This window comes from Macaca thibetana, chromosome 12 (assembly GCF_024542745.1).
Source record: "Macaca thibetana thibetana isolate TM-01 chromosome 12, ASM2454274v1, whole genome shotgun sequence".
Taxonomy (NCBI): domain Eukaryota; kingdom Metazoa; phylum Chordata; class Mammalia; order Primates; family Cercopithecidae; genus Macaca; species Macaca thibetana.
The window spans coordinates 9,480,026-9,496,092 of NC_065589.1; the positions used below are offsets into that span (position 1 = coordinate 9,480,026).

At 48.4% G+C, this 16,067-nt stretch overlaps 3 protein-coding genes across 3 annotated transcripts in view; 1 reads left to right on the plus strand and 2 right to left on the minus strand.

Moving 5' to 3' along the window:
- DGKD (diacylglycerol kinase delta) overlaps positions 1-16,067 on the minus strand; it is a 681,592-nt gene that overhangs the window by 347,187 nt on the left and 318,338 nt on the right. The gene's annotated exons all lie outside the window — the stretch shown is intronic.
- The window catches only part of INPP5D (inositol polyphosphate-5-phosphatase D), a 154,131-nt gene that overhangs the window by 77,175 nt on the left and 60,889 nt on the right, over positions 1-16,067 (minus strand). The window contains exons 3-5 of the mRNA XM_050751561.1: positions 13,818-13,968; positions 10,121-10,292; positions 5,419-5,559 (exon numbers count right to left, since the gene is read on the minus strand). Coding sequence (XP_050607518.1) covers positions 5,419-5,559; positions 10,121-10,292; positions 13,818-13,968 — 464 coding nt within the window. The remainder of the gene's footprint in view (positions 1-5,418; positions 5,560-10,120; positions 10,293-13,817; positions 13,969-16,067) is intronic.
- Positions 1-16,067, plus strand: part of LOC126932571 (ephexin-1) — a 334,934-nt gene that overhangs the window by 73,344 nt on the left and 245,523 nt on the right. The gene's annotated exons all lie outside the window — the stretch shown is intronic.

The window sequence follows — 16,067 nt, forward strand, 5'->3', positions numbered from 1 at the left end:
CATGCCTGTAATCCCACATACTTGGGAGTCAAAGGCAGGAGGATTGCTTGAGCCTAGGAGTTCAAGGGTGGGTAAGCTATGATCCCACTACTGCACTCCAGCCTGAGTGACAGAGTGAGATGCTGTCTGTTTAAAAGGGGGGGGAAAAAAAAAAAAAAGAAGACGTTCAAGTGTTGCTGTTTGATTGTTGTGTTATTTGGATGATTATGGAGCTTCTCAAACCTAGATTTAGCTCTTCTGTAAGCCTGGAAATGTTTTTTTTTTTTTGTATACATTAATTCGCAATCTTTTTCCTACTTCTTCAAGAACCTATCCTACTAGCTACAGGTAGCACCTCTGAGGTCTGTCTCCAAGGACTGTCAATTTTTACCACATATTCCTCATCTCGGCTTGTTTAGTCCTTTCATGCTTTTGATATACATGTTTCTGACACTCTACTCTGTTTTGTGATTTAATTTTTGAAATTTGATTGGAAAACTATGGGCTTATTTTATGGCCTCCAATGAAACAGTTATAATGGTAATGAAGTATTTTTGGTTTTGGTTTATTAAAAATCTTATCCTGCTCTCATGTAATAGATATTGTATTGATATTCAGACCGTTGATCTTTTATTTTAAAATTCCACTTGCAATCCTTTCCGTGTCTGCATTTCAGGAGTTACCAAATATTTCCAGTCTCTGGTTCCTTATTCTCTCTCTCTGGAAAAGTTTCTGTCCGGCTCTAGGAAACCTAACCTGGGGTTATAAATCTTGCCTGATGCTTTGTACTGCAAAGAGATCTTTACACCAGACCCTCGCAGGGACATTATCATGACATTTCTGCAGAGGAGGCTTCGGCACTTCTCCTCACTCCTCAGTGCTCAACGTCCTTCTCATTCATACTTAGGTCTGAGCAAATAGACCTGGACATCATTGATGCCATTCTCAACCCCCTCCCAGCTCCTCCTTCTCCGTCCCTCCTCTAAATCTTGAGCCTGGCCCTATTCTCCTTTGTCCACACTCTCACCTGCAGTGACCTTACCCCCAGCTTTCAGTGATTCCCCAAATGCATCTCCCATGATTCCCCAAAAGGATCCCCCATGATTCCCCAAATGCATCCCCCACATCCTAGCTTCTTAGCACTAGCTCCATGGTTGGTGACTCCACTCGGATGCCTCATGGCCCCTCAAGTCAAATGTAGCCCAGAACTCTCCTCCCACCAACCTCTCCTTCCTCCTCCTTCTTGACTTTCCCCATCCCAGGAACTGGCATCAGCATCTACTCAGCCACTCACACTGGGAACCCAGGGATCACCCTAGATTCATCTTCCCTTCACCCCACATCCAATCAGGCGGCAGGTCTGACACCTCTGCCATGCACACATGTCCCAGGTCATACCAGTTCTCAGCATCTGCACGCCCCTAACCATTGGGTCATTTACCTAATATCTGTTGAGCTACATGTGCTGGAGCCTGTGTATAATGTGAGACTCAGCAGGAAGCAAAACAGACACAGACCCCTGCCCCTGCTAGCCGCCTTCCTCATGGACTGCCATCCCGTCTCACTTGGACAACCACAGCCACTCCCAGTTGGTCCTGCTTTGGGCAGGGCCTCCTAGGATTCATCCTCCACCACTCGAAATCAGATCATGGCATAGCCCTGCACAAACTCTACAGGGCCTCATAAGGCCTTGCGTGATGTGGCTCCTGCCTACAGTGACCAGGTAAAACACAGGACATCCAGTGAAATTTGAATTTCAGATAAACAATGAATAATCTATTAGCATGAGTATATCCCAATATTACATGGTATATACTTATACTAAAGAAGTTGCTGTTCACCTAAAATTCCACCTCTCTGGGCAGCCTGTGCTTTTACTTGATGACTCTGGCCATGTTACACCAGCTTCTCCCCGACCTCTTGTGGTAGGTAAGTTCCTAACACTGACTTGCCACACGGACTTCCTATTCCTTGAGCAGGCTGTCTTCATTCCTGCCTCAGGACCTTTGTACTTTGTACTTAATGTCCCTCTGCCAAATCACTGGGTGGCTAGCTCCCTCCTGCCACCAAGATCCCAGTTCTGTCACCTCCCTCACCTCCAAAGGAAGCTGGCACTCTCCCACCCAATGTCTCTTCCTCACCTCATCCTGTTTTATCTTATCATGACGTTTACTAAAATTATTGTTTTAGTAAATTTGAACTGGGCATGGTGGCTCATGCCTGTAATCGCAGCACTTTGGGAGGCCAAGGAAGGCAGATTGCTTGAGCCTAGGAAATGGAGAGAAGCCTGGGCAACAAGGCAAAACCCCATCTCTACAAAAAACACAACAATTAGTTGGGTATGGTGGCACACACCTGTAGTCCCAGCTTCTCAGTTGGGGTCGGGGGAAGCAAGTGAGTGGGAGGACTCAGGATAGGGGCTGAGAGGTGGGAGGCTCACTTGAGCCCAGGAAGTTGAGGCTGCTGTGAGCTGAGATCTCACCACGGCACTCCAGCCTGGGTGACAGAGCAAGATTCTGTCTCCAAAAAAAAAAAAAAAAAAAAAAAAAAAAAATCTTGTTCATATGGATCCTTAATCTACTGTTGTGCTCCTTACTGAGACGCTGAGACGTTAGATCCAAAAAGGCCTACAAGAGCGAGAGCCTTGTGCATTGTGTCTGTTGCTACATCCCAGCACCCAGAACAGGGCTCAGAGGAGGCCTCCAATACATGTTTGTTCAATGAACGGATGAATGAAGACCGATTCCAATAAAAGCGGTTTGAAAATTACAGGTTTACAATTTCAGGGATGAGAATCTGCAGGGATTCTGGGAGGAGAAATGGGAAGTATCATTTTGTTCCTTTCTACGATTTCCTAAAATTCCAAGGCTGATCAAGTCTCCAAGCCTGACAGTCGCTTTACCGATGAAAGCAAAGACAAGTGCGCAAGGGAAATTTAGAGCATGACAGTGTCTTTAATTCTGAACAGAGTCATGGAGCGGCTAGAAGATGAAGGAAGTTCTCTCCATCGGCACCACGTACCTGAGAAGAAGGCAAGTTGGGGAAGCTGCCGCCGCCGTAGTGATGAGGTGACTTGGCTCCTGGGAAGTCCAGGGAGCAGTGAGGTGTTAGGGAAACCTAACAACGTGCAGAAGTGTCTGGGGAAGTCTGAGGGAAGCCTCGTGGAGAGACTTAAAATATATCTCTTTCTCCACAAGGAAGCAGGGAAGAACAAAATCTCCATCGAAGCAGAACTAAGAGCCTGTTATCAGCCATCGTGAAATGGTGTTTTACAAAGAGAAAGTGCCGTGTGTGTGTGTTTTCCCCTAGCGATAAAGTGATTCATAACAACAGCATCAAATGGAACAAAATGCCTCCATGGAAATCTATGAAAATGATAGCTGCAGGTCCAATTAGCTACAGCTGCATTAGCTGAAAGCCAATTCATTGAAATGAAGCCCAACTGGCCAATTTGGTGAGTGCTCAATTTGTCAAAGAAATTATTTGTTAAATTTACCAAATGTACTGATTGTGCTTTTAAAAGCCTTTAAAAGGAAAGTTGAATTGGATTACTGATGATAAAAGATTCTTTTCTGCATACTAACTAAGCTAAGATTGATATAGCCCCAGAGAAATCGACAAAGGAATCTTGAAACTTCTGTATGTGTAATGAAACACAAAACAGCACAGCCTAAAAAACCGTTGCCAGTATGAAATCCCATTTTTCTAACCAAAATGTTGACCTTTCATTTTTTTGTTTGTTTCTTTGTTTACTTGAGACGGAGTCTTGCTCTGTTACCGAGGCTAGAGTGCAGTGGCGAGATCTTGGCTCACCGCAACCTCAGCCTCCCAGGTTCAAGTGATTCTCCTGCCTCAGCCGCCAGAGTAGCTGGCATCACAGGTGTGCGCTACCACGCCCAGCGAATTTTTTTTTTTTTTTTTTTTAATTAGAGACAGGGTTTCACCATGTTGGCCAGGCTGGTCTCAAACTCCTGACCTCAGGTGATCCACCCGCCTCGGCCTCCCAAAGTGTTGGGATTACAGGCATGAGCCACCGCACCCAACCTGACCTTTCATTTGTGATGGGATTGTTTTGGCTCCCTGTGACTTTGTTCAGATGCTCTGGAATGTTTTTTTTTTTCTCTTTCAAGCTTTTGGCATTTAAAATACTCTTTGTCAATTCTTTGGACGGCATATTAGCCTTACTTTTGCACTTTTAACAATTAAAACGTAATTAACTTTCGTCAATTAATTTTTTTTTTTTTTTCCTGAGAGGGAGTCTTGTTCTGTCGCCCATGCTGGAGTGCAGTGGCACAATCTCGGCTCACTGCAAGCTCTGGTTCCCGAGTTCACACCATTCTTCTGCCTCAGCCTCCCAAGAAGCTGGGACTACAGGCACCTGCCACCATGCCCGTCTAATTTTTTGTATTTTTTAGTAGAGACGGGATTTTACCATGTTAGCCAATCCTAGCCAGGATGGTCTTGATCTCCTGACCTCATGATCCGCCCGCCTCAGCCTCCCAAAGTGCTGGGATTACAGGCATGAGCCACCGCGCCCGGCTCATCAATTAAATTTTAAAATGTGGCCGGGTGAGGTGGCTCAAGCCTGTAATCCCAGAACTTTGGGAGGCCGAGACGGGCGGATCACGAGGTCAGGAGATCGAGACCATCCTGGCTAACACAGTGAAACCCCGTCTCTACTAAAAATACAAAAACTTAGCCGGGCGAGGTGGCAGGCGCCTGTAGTCCCAGCTACTCGGGAGGCTAAGGCAGGAGAATGGCGTGAACCCGGGAGGCGGAGCTTGCAGTGAGCTGAGATCCGGCCACTGCACTCCAGCCTGGGTGACAGAGCGAGACTCCACCTCAAAAAAAAAAAAAAAAAAAAAAAAAAAAAAAATTTAAAATGTAAAACCAAAAGAATCTAAAAGAAATCAGAACCTTTACCAGTTGGTCATTCAATGGATTGGATATCAGAAAATTGAAGTTTTGGTGAATCATCTCGCTTTGAAAAATTGACATCACTGGAAATCTTGGGCTATAACAACCCACGCAGAAAATAGACTGACTTTAATTTATTTCCTTTCAGTGCCTTTCTGTGCTTGTCAGGTGTAACGGCTGCAGCAAATAGCAAGAGCAGCAGCAAAAATCTTAAGAGCCAGATCCTGTGCAAGTGAGAAAGGGCTGGCCATGTCCTCCCACCCCATCCGCTTCCCAGAGCAACTGGCCTCCAATTAACTTTAGTTTCAAAAAGCTGCAGCACACACAAGCTACTGTTCAAATTCCGTGATAACAAGACCTCCAAACAACCACAGAGGTTTCTAAGCTGTGCTCACCACTCAATTATTGTGAGTGCGGCAGAGGCATTTGTTCAGCCAGGCAGAGGCAGAGGTCGCTCTCATGAGCTGTTTCTCTTGCCTGCTGGCCGCTCCCACCTGCCCGCCCCCGTGGGCCAGCCATTACCCATAGAGCTCCTTGCAGAGCAGTGTGGTCAGTTTCTTCAGGTGAGGAAGACTGCTGGACCCCGTCTTCACAAATTCAGAGTCCAGGGCGAGCTGAGTGCTTAAATAATCTTGGATGGCCTTAAGATGCTCTTCTGGAAGCCTAAAAAAAGAAAAGAGAAACAAACCATGCTTGCCTGTTTCTTTTAGCCCCCATCACCAGTGGGAACAGCAACAACAATAACAAATCCTCTTCCTCAGAGCCTCCAAGGGGACACGGTCCTTCAGGAGAACATTTGCAAACCTGGACGAAGGTTCCCATGGTCGGAACAAGAAAAAATGGCCCAGCAGGAAAGGTGCCTCTCAATGAGCTCCTTTGGGTGCTGTTGGGAGGAAGTGGTTCTGGCTGGGGGTCTGGGAAATGGTTATACCTTAAAAAGGAGACCAAGGCTGGGCCCAGTGGCTCACGCCTGTAATCCTAGCATTTTGGGAGGCCAAGGCAGGCAGATCACCTGAGGTTAGGAGTTCAAGACCAGCCTGGCCAACACGGGGAAACCCTGCGTCTACTAAAAATACAAAAATTAGCCGGGTGTGATGGTGGGCACCTGTAATCTCAGCTACTTGGGAGCCTGAGACAGGAGAATCATTTGAACCTGGAAGGCAGAGGTTGCAGTGAGGCAAGATGGCGCCACTGCGCTCCAGCCTGAGTGACAGAGTGAGACACTGTCTCCAAAAAAAAAACAAAAAACAAAAACAAAAGAGGCCAAAAGCTTTGGAAAGTGTATAGTGGAACTGTTTACCTATCTTACCTACTTCTAAAGATAGGATCTGAGGGCTGGAAGGATGATGGGATCTAGAGATAGCAAATGGCTTTAGCTCACATGCACTCTGCAATCTCACAGCCAAAGGCTACCTAAGGCACTGTGTTTGGAGGGTCTGGAGTCATCCCAGGCTCTGTGGGGGAGTCTGAGTGATTAGTGATGGGGCTGGGGATACGGAATGAGGTAGTGCAAGTGGCCGACTTTGCTGTGTCGAATCTGCTCCAACCCTTCAGTGTACAGAGTGAATGGGGTTGAAGGCAGGGTTTGTTTACTGTGCAGATCAACCCTGGTGGCAGAGGCATAGGCAGAGAGCCCAGGTCAGTCCCACGAGGGGCACCCACTAAAGTCGGATCAGCCCTCTGCATTCTATCTTCCAGCACCTTTTGTTCTGGGTAACGCTTGAGTGTTTGTTCCCATAATGATGGAAATTGTAATCATAGCAAGTATTTCCTGAACACAACATGTCAGACACTACGCTAAGCACTTTACGCTCATTTTCTCCATTAACCCACAAATCAATTTTATGACTCAGATATTATTACTAATTATTCCTGTTTCACAAATCAGAAAACTGAGGCTTAAGCATGTTAATTACCTGTGTGTAAAAAAAATTATTACAAGCCTTAATTTTTTTTTTTTTTTTGAGACAGAGTCTCACCCTGTCACCCAGGCTGGAGTGCAATGGCAAGATCTCAGTTAACTGCAACCTCCACCTCCCGAGTTCAAGCGATTCTCCTGCCTCAGCCTCCTGGGTAGCTGGCAACACAGGCGTGCACCACCAGACCTAGCTAATGTTTGTATTTTTAGTAGATGAGGGGTTTTACCATGTTGGCTAGGCTGACCTCAGGTGATCCACCCACCTTGGCCTCCCAAAGTGCTAGGATTACAGGTGTGAGCCACCCCACCCCACCGCCTTAAAGATTTTTGTTCCAGGCTTGATATGTAATCAAGTTGAAACTAAAGGACACAAGGATTTTCCTGTGGGATCTGTGAAAGAATGAAAAGCCGTTGCTCTTAAGATTGGACAGGAATTGCCAGGCATGGTGGTTCATGCCTATAATCCCAGCACTTTGGGAGGCAGAGGTGGGCAGACCACCTGAGGTCAGGAGCTCAAGGCCAGCCTGGCCAACATGGTGAAACCCTGTCTCTACTAAAATACAAAAATTAGCTGGGTGTGGTGGCATGCATCTGTAGTCCCAGCTACTCAGGAGGCTGAGGCAGAAGGATTGCTTGAACCCGGGAGGTAGAGGTTGCAGTGAGCCCAGTTCACTGCACTGTGCTCCGGCTTGAGTGACAGAGTGAGACTCTGTCTCAAAAAAAAAAAAAAAAAAAAAAACCGAACAGGACTGGCTTACCCATTTGACTTGTTAGATTGAGAAGAGAACATTTACATTTAAGTTCATCTGTATTTATTCTGGGTCTTGACATCATAGAAATCCAGTGTCTGCCTGAGTCTGTTTACTAAAAGGAACAAACATCTCTTCTATATAGTATTAAAACAGTAGTCCCCAACCTTTTTGGCACAAGGGACCGGTTTTGTGGAAGACAATTATTCCACAGACGGATGGTGGGGGGATGGTTTTGGGAGGAAACTGCTCCATCTCAGATCATCAGGCATTAGTTAGATTCTCCTAAGGGTTGTGCAACCTAGATCCCTCACATGCACAGTTCACAGTCGGGTTCACACTCGTATGAGAATCTAATGGCACCGCTGATCTGACAGGAGGCGGAGCTCAGGTGGTAATACTCGCTCGCCCGCCGCTCACCTCCAGCTGCCACCCAGTTCCTAACAGGCCAGGGTTGGTGACCCCTGTATTAAAATATGTATCTTAACAGCTCTAATGACTATTGCCTTGTAACTTTGATACCATGAGTCTGTATTACAGGCAGTTCTATTTGTTAAAATGTTTGTTGTAGGCCGGGCACAGTGGCTCACGCCTATAATCCCAGCACTTTGGGAGGTCGAGGAGGGCAGATCACCTCAGGTTGGGAGTTCGAGACTAGCCTGACCAGCATGGAGAAACCCCATCTCTACCAAAAATACAAAATTAGCCGGTTGTGGTGGCGCATGGCTGTAATCCCAGCTACTCGGGAGGCTGAAGCAGGAGAATCACTTGATTCCGGGAGCCGGAGTTTGCGGAGAGCTGAGATTGTGCCATTGCAATCCAGCCTGGTGGATAAGAGCAAAACTCCGTCTCAAATAACAAAAGTTTGTTGTAGAAAAGTGTTGACATAAAGATGTAAACTATGTTTATTTGAGAAGGCTAATTTTACTTCGAAACGTGATAATTAACCTATTAACTAAGACCTAACTGATGAGAGCTAATTAACTTGCAGGAAAGACTGTGCAAGTTGTCATTTAAAGAAAAATAATCAAAAGGCAATCCTCTATGTGCAAAGCAACTTGACAAGCGAAATAGACTGATTTTAAAACACAGTGTGGAGTCCCAGTTTTCCTTGACCCTGAGAATGGAGGGCGGCTCTGGGTTGCCGCTTTCCTTGGTCTCTGCACATGGCCCCTTCACTCATTCCCATCTCTAGACAGAAGTTTTAGGAAGATTCCACTGCCATGAGAAGCTAAGATAGATAAAGCAGGCCCCTCTGCCCCTGAGCCTCAGCCCACGCCCCGACCCTAACTCCTGGAAGGCTGCCTGGAAGCTCCGCTTCACGCCTCTGCTGGCCCCACTGAGGCAGAAGCCCATAACCAGGGTGGAGGGGCTGATTAGGAGATGGAGTTGGCAGGAGGTGTAGGAGCCTTAGGAGGAGAGGTCAGCAGGTGGAACCATGGGGCGTCCCCGACTCTTCCCCATGCAGTTTACTGCATTCAGCATCCAAACCTGGGAAGAAATGGAAACCCTGGGGAATTAAACAATGGGCTCTATGTGGATTTTTTTTTTTTTTTTTTGACGCAGTTTTTCTCTTGTTGCCCAGGCTGGAGTGCAGTGGTGCTATCTCGGTTCACTGCAACCTCCGCCTCCCAGGTTCAAGCTATTCTCCTGCCTCAGCCCCCCGAATAGCTGGGACTATAGGTGCCCGCCACCATGCCGAGCTAATTTTTGTATTTTTAGTGGAGAAGGGGTTTTGCCATGTTGGTCAGTCTGGTCTTGAGCTCCTGGACTCAGGTGATCCGTCCACCTCGGCCTCCCAAAGTGCTGGGATTATAGGAATGAGCCACCGTGCCCAGCCTATGTGGAATACTTTTAAACATCTGTTATTTAGACATATATATTGAGATAATCAACATAGTGGCAACACTGGATATTTGGCTATTTGATAAACAGCACAAATAATTCAAGGAGTGTGCACAGAACTCAGCCTGGAGACCCCAGGGAAGAACCAATGGGTATGTCCAGGTGGAAATAGGAACACGCCAAGTATCTTAGCAACCCAGTGGCATATGTGTCCCATCGGCATCTACTTCATATTTTGCCAAGTGAGAGAGTAGGAGGGCAGCCCTGGCAGCCTCAGATGGATCCTTCAAGTTGGAAATGCGGCTTCAGCCCTGTCATTAGGATTTCTTTGGAGGGCAGGGGAACGCTTCTCACAAAGAAACAAAACAAAGTTACATTTAGTAAGGCATGGAGATTACCGGGTGCTAACTTATTAATTAATGTAGCACATATCCAGTGAGTGCCTATACTATGCCGGGCTGTGCCTGGAGATACAATGCTCCCCCACCCCCGTGGAGCGCTTTTCCGGTTAAGGCCCACGCCCCTGGCCTTCTTGAAGCCGATGGTGCAAAGGCCTCTGAGGTGCAAGCTGACAAGCACCCCTCTCCGGAGACTTTCCCACCTCCCTCTGGTCACCAGGCCCATAACTAGGATCCAAACCCAAGCCATCCAGCCCGGCCCTGGCTGGGCTCACTGCAGATGAAGCCCCGGCTGGACTTGAGTGGGGACTCACCCACTGGTGTCCATGCTTTGCAGTCGCTGGAACAACGTTTCGGAGAGGCTCGGCCGGCTGGTCTCGGTCGCTCGGGGATTCTCGTTTGAAAGAGGAACCTCCTTGGCCTCACAGGAGCCAGCAGACGGAGGGATGTTTCTCGGGGGCAGCTCGGGGGGAGACACGATACTTTCTACCGGAGAGAACAGCAGGAAGGCCATTGGTGAGGACACTGTGCATGCAACCTGGCCTTCACCGCAGCCCCACGGGGTCCAGGCCGCGACACCCAGGTTATCGATCTCCTTCTGCGTCCCCACGTCCCTCACTGACTCCCTCCTGGAGGGAGAGCCTCTTGCCACAGGGCCCTGGCTAGCACAGTGTCTGCCCCACCTTGGCCATCAGCAAACACCTGCTGGGGCCAGAAGGCCCTGCTCCATTGGAGGGCCTGAAAGGCCTGCAGCGCCGCTGACCTTGGGCGGACTAAGCCAGCAGTGGCAGGCAGGTGAGCAGGATTGGTCTGGCTCTCAGGCTTTCAGGGGCTGAGACAGGTGCCTCATGATGGCTGAGTCCTGGACTGGGCAGAGGCCTAGTTCCCAGAATAGGCCAAAACCACAGGAGGGAACCAGGGGTAAGGAGGCAGGCAGGCCTAGCCACACTGCCCCTCTCCCTCTCTCCCTGGTCCCCTCTCTACAGCCTCTGCCCTTCCTTCTCTCCTCCCCCAGACCCTCAGAAACACACAAAAGAAAGCAAGGGGGTGCCCTTCACTCAGAGACATTCAACAAATGACTTGAACTTGGCCTGGTAGTGGGAGCCCACCCATCCCCTTTAGGAGAAGGTTCATTCCGTACATACCACGAATGGATAAAGGTCGCTGAGTCCCTCAGGTCCAGAGCTCTGTCTGAGCCTCTTCCCACACATAGCAGCTGCCCCTGGCCCAACCACAGTGGGCCCCGGGGGACCTCCTCTTTAGAGAACGGGCCCTTCACTTCCTCTCTCTGGGGTTCTGAAGAGAACTAGGAGTCTGCTTTGAGCTCCACGGTCTGACAGTGCCCTGGGCCCAAGCAGACCTCTTGGACTGCGGGTGCCTCATGTAGCATTGCTCTGGTTCAAGCCGACAACTGGGCGACCTCGTTTGGGGAAGTGAAGCCAGCAGTCATGAGACTGAGGTTCTTTTTTCGGCCCTCACAGAAACTTGTCGGGATCTTCCTCCAGACAGCCGTGCCCAGAGGGGCCCAACTAGCTGGGGTGGGTGGCCCGAAGGGAGTGAGGGTGGTTAGCGTGGAGGACGTTTCTGCAGGACAGCTTCTCAGCATGGCCCTGGGCGCCTGGGGGCAGCTGGGGCAGGTGCGGCCAGGGCGCGGTGCTGGTGAGTGACCTTGGGCTCACAATGGGACAGGTCAGCCCTAGCTCTTCCACAGCCTGACCTTCCTGATTCCAGAGGGCAGCGCTCACTCAGACCAGGGAGGCCAGAAGGGACAGGGCCTGCCTAGGACCCCTTCAGCCTCCATGGAGCTGCGGTCCTTTTGGAAATGAAGAGCTGCACCACCATGAAAAGGGCGTTTCCATGAGGGTGGGAGGAAGCAGGGGGCCCTGGTGGCCCACAAGCCAGCCCACAGGTGAGGGAGAGAAAGGATGCCTGCAGCAAGCCCCCAGAACAGGCAGGAGCCAGGCAAGGGTCTCAGTACATCTGGACGAATCTTTTCTCTCTTGGGGGAGAGCCTGGGGGACCTGGCAGTCTCCACCTGCTGGAATTCAGGAAGAGCCCTGGGCAACTGAGGGGCCCGGTTAGGTATCTCATGCTTTTCTTTTAGGAAATAAGCCTTTTGTTTTGTTTTGTTTCTTTTTTTTTAACTTGTATTTTAAGTTCAGGGGTACCTGTGCAGGTTTATTACATAGGTAAACTTACGTCATGGGGTTTGTTGTACAGATTATGTCATCATCCTGGTATTAAGCCTAGTACCCAATAGTTATTTCTGATCCTGTCCTTCCTCCCACCCCACCACCTTCAGGAAGGCTCCAGTGTGCGCTGTTCCCTTCTTTGTGTCCATGTGTTTTCATCATTTATCTCCTACTTAAGTGAGAACATGTGGTGTCTGGTTTTCTGTTCTTGTGTTTGTTTGCTAAGGATAACGACCTCCAGTTCCATCCATGTTCCTGCAAAGGACATGATCTCGTTCTTTTTGCTGGCTGCATAGTATTCCTTGGTGTACATGTACCCCATTTTCTTTATCCAGTCTACCACTGATGGGCATTTAGGCTGATTCCATGTCTTTGTTATTACAAATAGTGCTGCAGTGAACATACGCAGATGTGTCTTTGGAACAAAGTGATTTCTATTCCCTTAGGTATATTCTCAGTAAATCTTTGAGGGGAAAAGTGGGACATCCCCAGGTAAGCTCCTTCTCTGCAAGACTTTCTCCATCTGACTCTTGCTCTATTGGTCTTTGTCCCTATGGTGTAAAGGGCACCCTACGTCTCACATACTTTTTAGGGACTGTATAATTTTTTTCTTTTTTTTTTTTTTGAGACGGAGTCTCCCTGTTGCCAGGCTGGAGTGCAGTGCTGCAATCTTGGCTCACTACAACCTCCACCTCCTGGGTTCAAGCGATTTTCCTGCCTCAACCTCCCAAGCTGCTGGAACTACAGGCATGTACTACCACACCTGGCTAATTTTTGTATTTTTAGTAGACACAGGATTTCACCATGTTGGCCAGGATAGTCTCGATCTACTGACCTCGTGATCCACCCGCCTCAGTCTCCCAAAGTGTTGGGATTACAAGCATGAGCAACCGCACCCAGCTGGGACTGTACATTTTTTTCAACATATTTTTAGGGGTTATATTTCCCCCACCCCCTTTTAATGATGACATAAAGACACACCTTCCTCATCCTCCCAGTTAGGTGCAAGGGTCTTCTCCTTCACTCTCCTCGCATTGAAATTCAGCGGATTGTAATGATACTAATGACCATAGCTGCATTTATTGAGTGCTTACTATTAATATGTGCCAGGCTCTGTGTGCTACATTTCTCAACTCATTTGATCCTTGGGATACCGTGAGAGGCAGGTACTATTGCTATTCTCTCTCTCTCTTTCTTTTTAAAGACCAGTCAAGTGAAGCAGAGGAAGTGGAGCCTTTTTACTCTCTCTCTCTCTCTCTTTTTTTTTTCTTAGACAAGGTCTCTTTCTGTCACCCAGGCTAGAGTGCAGTGGTGCAATCACGGCTCACTGCAACCTTGAACTGCTAGACTCAAGGAATCCTCCTGCCTCCGCCTCCTGAGTAGCTAGGACTACAGGCCTGAGCCACCATGCCTGAATAAATTTTTTAAAATGCTTTTTGCAGAGACAGGGTTGCCTTTGTTGCCCAGGAGGGTCTCAAACTCCTGGCCTCAAGCGATCTTCCCACCTTGGCCTCCCAAAGTTCTGGGGTTACAGGCATGAGCCAGCAAGCCCAGCCTTATTTTTACTGTCTCTTTAAAGAGAAGTCTGTGATTCAGAGAGGTCAGGTAATTTCCCCAAGGTCACACAGCTAATAAGCTGGGGAGGAGAAATTTTAACCCGTGTCTGCCTGACCCCAGAGCCTGTGTTCCTAACTTGTCCTTAACCCCATGCCAACAATCTCCCTCTGATAATAGGACTCACCTAATCTACAAGCACTCAAGGTGGGTGCAGGGCAAGTTCCCAAAAGTACCTCCTGCCGTCCTGTCCCTCCCTCCCTACCTGTGTCCTCCTCAGGGTCATCGCCTGTGTCCTCTTCCTCCAGCGGCACAGGGTATTGCAGATGGGTCACCAGCCCCATGTTTTCCTTCTTGTAAAACTCGATGAGCTGGTCCAGTTTGGTAAAGAACTTCATGGGGACGCCTTCGGATGCCTGAGGACAGAACACCCAAACAAACGCACATGTTAACCAACTAGAATGTCACCCAACCACAAAGGCCACCTGCAGCGGAGACCAGTGAGGCAGAGGGAGTGACTGTGATCCAGGAAAAGCCCTAGGCTCCTACACAGGGTGTGTGGCCCTCACGCCCACAACCTCACATCCTGCAACCAGCAGCTGCCAAGGGTCCTTCTGCAAAAGGCACACAGAGGATCGTTCCTAAGATCTGTTTTTCTTTCCATTTAAAAAAAAAAACTGGCCGGGCGCGGTGGCTCAAGCCTGTAATCCCAGCACTTTGGGAGGCCGAGACGGGTGGATCACGAGGTCAGGAGATCGAGACCATCCTGGCTAACACAGTGAAACCCCGTCTCTACTAAAAAATACAAAAAAACTAGCCGGGCGAGGTGGCGGGCGCCTGTAGTCCCAGCTACTCGGGAGGCTGAGGCAGGAGAATGGCCTGAACCCGGGAGGCGGAGCTTGCAGTGAGCTGAGATCCGGCCACTGCACTCCAGCAAGGGGGACAGAGTGAGACTCCGTCTCAAAAAAAAAAAAAACTTTTATTTTTAAAAGTATTTTTGGGCCAGGCACGGTGGCTCACACCTGTAATCCTAGCACTTTGGGAGGCCAAGGCAGGTGGATCACCTGAGGTCAGGAGTTTGAGACCGGCCTGGCCAACATGATGAAACCCCATCTCTACTAAAAAAAAAAAAAGAATACAAAAATTAGACGGGTGTGGTGGCGGGTGCCTGTAATCCCTGCTACTCGGGAGGCTGAGATAGGAAAATCACTTGAACCTGGGAGGTGGAGGTTGCAGTGAGCTGAGATCGCGCCACTGCACTCCAGCCTGGGCAACTCAGTCTCAAAATAAATAAAATCAAATAAAAGTATTTTTTTTTTTGAGATGGAGTCTCGCTCTGTAGCCCAGGCTGGAGTGCAGTGGCCGGATCTCAGCTCACTGCAAGCTCCGCCTCCCGGGTTCACGCCATTCTCCAGCCTCAGCCTCCCGAGTAGCTGGGACTACAGGCGCTGCCACCTCGCCCGGCTATTTTTTGTATTTCTTAGTAGAGACGGGGTTTCACCGTGTTAGCCAGGATGGTCTCGATCTCCTGACCTCGTGATCCGCCCATCTCGGCCTCCCAAAGTGCTGGGATTACAGGCTTGAGCCACCACGCCCGGCCAAATAAAAGTATTTTTATACAAATAGTGTATTTATAGTATGGCAAAATTAGAAATATGATTTTTTTTAAAATCAGAAATTTGTCTGGGTGCAATGGCTCATGCCAATAATCCCAGCACTTTGGGAGGGCTGAGGTGGGCAGATCACTTGAAGTCAGGAGTTTGAGACCAGTCTGGCCAACATGGTGAAGGCCCATCTCTACTAAAAATACAAAAATTAGCTGGGCTTGGTGGTGCACACCTAAAATTTCAGCTACTAGGGAGGGGTGGGGCAGAAGAATCGCTTGAACCTGGGAGGCGGAGGTTGCAGTGAGCTAAGATCGCACCACTGCACTCCAGCCTGGGCGACAGAGTGGGACCCTATCTCAAAAAAAAAAAAAAAAAAAGAAAAAGAAAGAAAGAAGAAAGAAAGAAAGAAAGAAAGAAAGAAAGAAAGAAAGAAAGAAAGAAAGAAAGAAAGAAAGAAAATCACCTGTAATCCCACAACCCCAAGACAGCTATTTTCCACAGTTTAGAATGTGTTTTTCTAGACTTTGTGTGTGTGTTTGGTGGGAAAGTTATTTTTATTTTTTCCTTCACGAATAACTTTTTTTGAAAAAACACAGGAAAAAATCAATTCCAGCAATTGCTTTGCTTTTATTTTTATTTTTTTCATTTGTTATAGTTTTTTTTTTTTTTTTTTTATCAAAACTCAGTAAATGATCTACCTGGTTCGTATCTGTTGCTGATAGCAGAGGACCTTGGGGGTAATTGTGCTCGGCTATTCAAATGTCCTGGGGCAGATCCCTTTTCTGTAAGCCCTGTGGCTCTAGCCCGTAGTTCCAGGTGGTCCCAGAGCAGCCAGCCTGACCTCTACCTCACCCTTTACCCTCTTGCCAGGCCCTGCCCTCAGGGGCAGCTAAACAGGAGCAAGGGAT